Source organism: Marmota marmota, unplaced genomic scaffold, assembly GCF_001458135.2.
Source record: "Marmota marmota marmota unplaced genomic scaffold, marMar, whole genome shotgun sequence".
Taxonomy (NCBI): domain Eukaryota; kingdom Metazoa; phylum Chordata; class Mammalia; order Rodentia; family Sciuridae; genus Marmota; species Marmota marmota.
This window is the reverse complement of record NW_026000168.1, coordinates 18,717,333-18,725,348: the sequence shown is the minus strand read 5'-3', so window position 1 is coordinate 18,725,348 and position 8,016 is coordinate 18,717,333. Positions and strand designations below refer to the sequence as shown.

General features: G+C 63.3%; 1 protein-coding gene across 1 annotated transcript in view; it reads right to left on the bottom strand.

The window, feature by feature from the left end:
* LOC107150167 (fibulin-2) overlaps nt 1–6,298 on the bottom strand; it is a 34,057-nt gene extending 27,759 nt beyond the window's left edge. Inside the window, exons 1-5 of the mRNA XM_048786977.1 lie at nt 6,283–6,298; nt 5,619–5,787; nt 4,067–4,196; nt 1,310–1,487; nt 13–222 (exon numbers count right to left, since the gene is read on the bottom strand). Of these exons, the coding sequence (XP_048642934.1) occupies nt 13–222; nt 1,310–1,487; nt 4,067–4,196; nt 5,619–5,787; nt 6,283–6,298 (703 nt within the window). The remainder of the gene's footprint in view (nt 1–12; nt 223–1,309; nt 1,488–4,066; nt 4,197–5,618; nt 5,788–6,282) is intronic.
* Between the last annotated feature and the right edge of the window lie 1,718 nt (nt 6,299–8,016).

Sequence of the window (8,016 nt, the reverse complement as noted above, 5' to 3'; positions counted from 1 at the left end):
GGCCTGGCCTACCTGGGCGGCAGGTGCGGCCGTCGTCCTGCAGCGCAAAGCCGGGGAAGCAGGCGCAGCGGTAGGAGCCCACCGTGTTGACGCACAGGTGCTGGCACAGCTCCCCGGGCAGCAGCAGGCACTCGTCCTGGTCATCGCCGGGCAGGCTGTTGGCCATCTCCGCCTCTGGGCCCAGGGACAGGGCCTCCTGGCTCGCCAGGTCTTCCTCTGAAACTGGGGTGCAGGTCAGCGGTCAGAGATGGCGAGGACGGAGGGAGGGTGGACGGCCCATACAGATGGACACCAGAGAGGTGGGGGAGTGGGGGGATGGACGCAGGGGAGACGGATGGATGGAGAGAGAAAGAGAAATGAAAGGAAGCCAGGAACAGTGGCCCACGCCTGTTATCCCAGCAGTTCAGGAGGCTGAGGCAGGAGGATCGCAAGTTGGAGGCCAACCTCAGGAAAAGTGAGGCCTAGGCAGCTCAGTGAGACCCTGTCTCTACATAGGGCTGGGGACGGGGCTCAGGGACCAGGTGCCCTAGGTTCAATCCCCAGAACCAAAATTAAAGAAAAAGAAATGGACGGATGGGTGGGCAGATAAGTGGAGGGATGGGTATGTGGGTGGTTTGTGGGTGCGGGGACAGAGGAGGGCTGGACGGCTGGGTGGACACACACGTGGGCAGATGAACAGACACGTCCAGCAACAGGAAGGAAAGGCTGGGGGCTGGTCCATGTGCCCCCACAGTCCCCTGTGAGTGACAGGCCCTGTCACCCGGGGTGGGGGGGGGGTTGCTCAGGGGTTGGAATGGATTCAGCACCTCTGGACTCAGGGAGAGTGGACAGGACAGTGGGCCTGGCTCCCCTCAAGGTCTGACCCGTCCAGAGACCCCGTGCCTGTCCACCCACCAGTGAGGTCTGCGGTGGCTGCAGCAGGGGATCAGCCCCTCCTCGCGCAGGGAGGCCTGGGAGTGGGCGAGGGCCTGGGCGGAGCTGCCCTCTAAGGCTGGGGAGGCCCAGCCCGCAGCCCAGGCCTCCGCCCTCCCGCCAGGACCCGGGGCTGGGCCCTGGGAGGACCCCAGACCCCACCCCTAGTGAACCTGGTCCTCAGGCCAGTGCTCAGCCAGAGCCCTGGGTGGACAGATAGGTGGACAGACATGCAGGTAGACAGATGGATGGGTTGATGGACAGTGGACAGATCTGTGGATGGGTGGACGGACAGATTCATGGATGGATACATGGATGGACGGACACACAGATTTCTGGAGGGATGGACGAGCAGACAAGTGGCCACAGGCGGCCCGGCCTGGCAGGCGTCACCCACCTCTGTGTGGCACAGCCTCGGGCTCCGGGGGCCGGCGCACCTCGGGCACGAGCGGGTCTTGTCCCTCGCAGCAGGACAGCATGGCGTGGCTGCAGGGGTAGCCCAGGCCGGGGATGGCCTCGCAGGGCTGGCCCTTGGCCCGCACGCGGAGCCCCAGGCCGCAGCAGTCGCAGCATTGCTGGAGGGCAGGGGACGGCCATCAGCGCCTGCTGTTCCCCACGACCGTCCACCTCCCCGGCCTCAGAGCCCCGTGGCACAGGCAGGACCCCAAGAATGAGCAGGGGGCTCTGGAGTCGAACTTGTCTTCCGCCCGCCCACGCCCTCTCCCAGGGCAGGGGCGCCTGTCCCCGGGTCCTGTGGCGCAGGACAGGGCCAGGCTAGTTTTTTGAAATAAGCCATAAATGGCCTTTTACAGAAAAAATATGAACTCACCAGCAGCCCTGCCCATGACCCCCATGACCCCTGGGACACAGCAGTCCTAGTCGGGCCAGATACTGGTCTCCCAGGTCCCTGCAGTTCCCCAAGTGTCACCAGGCAGGGCTTTCAGGAGACCTTTTGGGGACTGACTCTACTCAGAAGTATATATTCTTGCTCTCCTTTGAGCACACTTGTGATGGCTGGGGCTTTCGCAGCCATACTGAGCCATGAAGATTGAAGCTCTGAGCTAAGAACAGAAGCCTGGTCCCTAAAGCTGTCGCGTAGCTCTGTCTACTGTTTTTAAATCTGTGACGGTGGAGTGGTTGTGATAACAGCCCCAATTGTTCCTGCATTTTCTGACTTTGCCACGTGCTGTTCCAGCTTCTCTTACTAAGCAAGTTAGCTGGGCGCAGTGGCCCACACCCATGATCCCAGCGGCTCGGGAGGCTGAGGCAGGAGGATTGCAAGTTGGAGGCCAGCCTCAACAAGTTAGCAAGACCCTGTCTCGATGTTTAGGAATTGTTAAGAAGGACTGGGGTGTGGCTCAGCGGACAGCACCCCTGGTCAGCCCCAGCACAGGACAGAAGGCAGGCGTTTCCAACCACCTAGTTGTGCCCATGGACTTGCTTTGGCCAAAAGGTGGAGACAGAAGGACGGTGTTCCGGTTTGAGCCGAGGCCACAGAAGGCTCTGCATGCGGCCACTGCACGGGCCCCGCCGGCCTGGGAGGAGGAGAGGCAACTGAGGGCAGCCTCAGATCAAGGCCGGCCCAGGTCGCCTGTGGGCAGCCACCCGAGGCCGCCCAACCAGGAGCCGCTGACGGGGCACAGTCAGAGAGACGGATCCTGCCTGACCCAAGCCTGGGGCGGTCTGCCACCCACCAGAGCTGGCCGGTGCTGCGGACGCGTGACGTCCATGGACCAAAGACCCGTGTGTCTCCAGCCCCACAAAGTCCCCAGTGCTCACGGCCATCGAGAGGCACTGAGCCCAGAGGCGAGGGGCAGACAGACTCCAGACCTGCCTCGCCACACGGCAGGCTCTGGGGGAGTGACCCCAGAGTGACAAGACCCAGTCGGAATCCTCTGCCCAGTGCCACCTGGAGCCTGAGAGACGGGGGTCTTCGGTTCCTCCCTCTCGGCCCCTCTGACTCGGGACCGACACCCTGGTCCTCTGCCCTCACCTCAGGGTCGATACCAAGCCCAACCTCCTCCTTGCTCATGTTCACTGGGCAGCCGACCTCTCCTTCCCAGCCTCCCCTGCAGCTAGGCCTGGCCCCCAGTCCATCTAAGTAGCAGTACAGAGAACAGAGGGGATCTTCGAGTGCCCACGGACACAAACGGCACTGTATCTCACAAGAGCCAAGAGCAAAAGGCACCACATGGTCACTGAAGGGTGGATGGACCAAGAAAATGTAATCCAGGCAGAGAGTGGAGTACTATACAGCCTTTAAAAAGGAAGGGAATCCTGACCTACGCTATCACGTGGATAGAGGCTGAGGTCGGTGAGCCCATCTCAGGAGGATGGCATCATGAGGCCCTGACACTGTACAAGGTCCCAGAATAAGCCAATTCACAGAGCAGGATGGGGACCAGGGGCTGGGAGGGGCAGGGGCTGGTGTTGAGTGGACACAGTCTCCATGCGGGAAGATGAAGGAGTCCTACAGAGGGAGGGTGGGGACAGCCACATGACAACATGAATGTGCCCCAATTAGGCTGAGGACCCCACCCCACCCCTGTGCACCTTCCCCTCCCTCTGCCCTGTCACCGCCCTGGTGGGCTCTGACCCCATCTGTACCCACCACCCATTCACATGAGACAACCATTCACAACGGTCCCCACAGGGATCCCGGTCATGGCCCTCAAAAATCCTCCAGCGTCCCGTCCCTTCACAGCAGCGCCACAGTCCCGCCAGCGACGGACGGACGGGACCTGCTTGGTCACCTCTCGACCTCAAACTGCGGCCACCCTTGGTTTGCTGGCTCCTCTCAGCCACGCCCGGGCCACATGACCTACATCCCACCACAGGGCCTTGGCACCTGCTGCTCCCTGCCCCCAGAAAGACCCCCAATGCCACCCACCACCCTGACCACGGCCCCCAGGGCAGGGGGCCCCCCAGGCTCACTGCCACATGCCCAGCCCCGAGGCAGCCCATGCTCAAGAACCTATGGACCGATGGCCAACGCAGCTGCTGGTGGGACTTTCTGGGCGGGTGGCAGGTCCCCCGACCCCAAATGAGCCCCAACAAGGAACCCTGCAGAGGGGAGCTGCCCGGCCCTGGAGGACCATCGGACCCACGCCAGTCCACCCGTCCTGGCCGTGCCTTCCCCCGCCCCCGGGCTTGCCTTGTACAGGGAGACGCCACAGGTGTCATTGTCCTCGGCCCCACAGGGCCCGCCCTCCTTGGCCACCAGGACGCCGGCCAGGCAGCTCTTCTCCTTCAGGTAGGACATGCAGCAGTATTTCTGGGCCGTCCTGCAAGAGAGGTGGCTCAGCCGCGGCCGGCTCCCGTTCTCCCAGGGACCCTCTCGGGGGGTGACAGTCCCCATTTCACAGAAGGAAAGTAGCAGCCGGGCACGGTGGCGCACACCCGTCATCCCAGGGCTCAGGAGGCTGAGGCAGGAGGATCGTGAGTTGGAGGCCAGCCTCAGCCACTCAGTGAGGCCCTGTCTCTAAATAAGTACCAAAAACACAGAGGGGAGGTGGAGGGTCTCAGAGGAGGGACCTGTGTGCAGCTCGCGGCCCCACGTCCCCTTGGCTTGAACACAAAGACTGGGTCTGTGTCCAGCTGGACTCGTGGCTGCACGTTCCTGACCACGGAGGACCAGGCCGAGGGGCACAGACAAACCAGCAGGTGCAGCGTCCCCAGCGGATGAGGTGGTGGCACAGGGGCCACCAGGACAGCTAGGTTCCGACTCTGACCCTCCGTGCCCCTGAACTGACAGGACGGCACAGAGGACAGGGTCCCTCTGAAGAGGGCAATGTGGGCTGCACAGCAGAACACAGGGCCTGCTCTTGGCCGCGCTGGCAGCGAGCTGTGCGGCTCAGGTAGACGGAGCGATCTCTCTGAGCCCTGCCTTCCTTGTCCAGGAAAAGGAGTCGGCTGGGAGACGGCTTCTCTGCGACAGGGAGCTCTGCCCACCTGCCCTGGGCCTGGCAGGGGGCACTGGCTGGGAAGCAGCAGGGGTCCCAGGGGCGGGGAGAGGTCAAGCCACTGGAGACCCCAGGGAGGCCGAGTTGGGAGGAAAAGAGGCTGAGGACAGAGAACTCCTGGGGCTGCTTCTACATGGGGCTGGAGGGTCCCCAAGGGAGTCGTCTTCAGAGGTGGCCGTCAGCAGGAGGTGACTGGATCCTGGGGACTGACTCAGTGGGCTCAGCCAGCGAAGTGCCATGACTTTTCTTTGGCCACCAGGATGGAACCCAAGACCCTCGACCCCCAGCCCCAGCCCTCTGTGCACCATATTTAGAGACAGGGTCTCACTGAGTGGCTGAGGCTGGCCTCCAACTCGTGATCCTCCTGCCTCAGCCTCCCGAGCCGCTGGGACGGCAGGCGTGCGCCAGGGTGCCTGGGGGGACTCATCACTCTAGTGGACTCTTGGAAGGTGGTGGACACGCGGGAGGTGGGCCCAGCTGAAGGAGTGGGCCCTGGGGTCTGTGCCCGTGGGACCAACCCTTGCCCACTCCGTCCCTGGCTCCTGGGTACCAGGCTGTGGGCTCCATGCTACCATGTGCCCGCCAGGCGCCAACCAGGACGGGACCTCAGAGACCTGAGCCAAGGTCACCCTCCCGTCCCTTCTGCTGTTTCTTCTCTGGCACTTTTGTCACGGCGCCCCTGCAGCCCCAGGTCAGGGAGCACCACCCGCCAGCGGCGTGGAGCAGGGGACGGGCACGGCTCACCTGCAGACGTCGCCCTCGGTGCCCTCGGGGATCCCTGTGCATTCGTCCCTGAGGATGGCCCACTGCTGCCCGGCCGCACAGCACGTCTCCACCAGCTCCCGGGTGGACCCTGGGGATGACCAGGACACAGTCACCACGCACAGCACGGGCGGCTGGCCACTGGCCAGACCTGTCCCCAGGTGGGGGGCACGGTGCCCACTCGCAGCTCGGCGTCACCGTCGTCTCTGCAGAATGGCCTGGGTTGGGTGCCCCCGCGGGGTTGGGAGGGACACAGAGAGTAACTGACGAGGTCACCCAGGCTCAGAGGGGTCCGAGTGACGCTTCCTGGGCCCAGCCCCACGAGTCTTCCCTAGAGCTGTCCCCAAAGGAACCAGCAGGCCACAAAGTCTCCAGCTCTCAACCTGAGGGACAGCAATGGAGGGGCTCAGCGTGAGCGTGTGCCCGGCACCTGTGAGGCCCAGGCTCCGTCCCCAGCACAGGACTAGATGGACACAAGGTGTGTGCATGAAGGCCTCGGTTGAGACAACTGGGTGGACCGGCTACTGCCACCTTCAGTGCCTACAGAACAAAGACTTGCATAGCCCAGCGCCACGGACGGAAGGACAGGCGAAGCCACCTCTAAGATCTCTACAGCTGACAAGAAATCCCCATCAAAGAAACATACGTGTGCAGGGCCCCATGCCTGTCCTCCCAGGAGCTCGGGAGGCTGAGGTAGGAGGTTCCCAAGTTGGAGGCCAGCCTCAGCAACTCAACAAGCAAGACCTAGTCTCTAAGTAAAATCTAAAAAGGGCTGGGGACGGGGCTCAGGGGTTCAGCATCCCTGGGCTCCATCCCTGGTGCTAACAGGAAAAGAACGTCACGCATCGGCCTCGACTATTGAGGTGCCTGCGGCCGACGAGGGACAGATGCTGCGAAAGAGAGGGAAGCAGAGGTTCCCGAGGAGCGTCTTCCTTCCACAGAACAGCCTCCATCCAGTCCCCACGCACAGAGCTCCAGGGGCCAGATGGTGGGGGATGAGGAATGGGAGACCATCCCCTGCCCCCACACTACCACCCCCTCACTCCCAGCTGCCAGTTGGGGTCACCTTGGTGGGAGGGATAGACTCAGAGCTGCCCTGGGCTCTGCTTCCCTCCCGCCCAGAGCTGTGCTGCTTGGTCAGTTCTCAGTCACTGTGACAGACGAGCCGAGACGAGCGGCTTACGAAGCAAAAAGGTTTACTCTGGCTCAGAGTTGGGGAGTCTGCGGTCCACAACCGGCTGGCCCTGTGGCTTTGACCTGTGGTGACACGTCACAGTAGAAGCTCGGGAAAAGTGCTCGCCTCGTGGGGGTGGCAGGGAAGACAGGACCAGGTGGGCACTGCCCGATTCCCTTTGAGGACAAGCCCCCGGGTACCTCAAGGCCACCCTGACGCTCCCCCACCTCCCACGGGCTGGGCTTTCACTCAGGCTTCTGGGGGGACATTTGCAACCCAGAGCAGAGCAACTGCCCACGGGCCTCTCCGAGCCACAGCCCCCACCCCCACCCCCCGCCGGGGACACACCCAGGAGGGAGCCAGCTCCCGAGGCCCTCAACCTGGTCCCCACGGCCACCGACCCGAGCTGCTGCTCCTCATTCCAGATGGTCCCTCGGCCAGGCTCAGCCCTGTCTGCACAGAGGGGGCCGCACCCGGGTCCCTGCAGGCTCGGAGCCCTGAGACCCCGCTCTCCTGCCCTGCACTGTGCCCCCGGCCCCACGCTGACCCGACACACAGTCCCTTCCTGAGGCTCCTTCCCAGCCCCGACTCAGCCAGGAGGGGCCACTGGCGGGGAGCCGGCTCGAGTCAGGCCTGCAGAGCCCTGGGCAGCTCCCTACCTGGCCCCCGGCCTCCGCTCGTAACCAGGGGCGGGAAAGAACAGGTCGCAGCAGCGAGCCTGTGACTGCTGTGTGTTTAAAAAAACGATTTGAGTTATCTGCCAATATTTATAAAGTTGGAAGCTTCTATACGAAACTCCCGATTCCAGCTTCCCTCAGCAAATCCAAAGTTCTGCTGTGTTTCTTGTCACCGGGGATTGAACCCAGGGGCTCTTGACCCCTGAGCCCCGTCCTCAGCCCTATGCTGGATTTTATTTAGAGACAGGGTCTCACCGAGTTGCTCAGGGCCTCAAGTTGCTGAGGCTGGCCTCCTAACTTGCGATCCTCCCGCCTCAGCCTCCAGAGCCCCTGGGGTGACAGGTATGGGCCACCATACCTGCAGACAATCCACATTCGGGGCTGGGCTGGGCCCCCACGCTCCAGGGCCAACCCCTGAGCGTGTGCGACAGGCTGGAGGGCAGGGACCTGGAGCAGGACGAGATCACCCACCCCCACCTTAGTGGCCCGGGAGCAGGAGTACCACAGCCAGACCCTGCCCCTTCTGCTC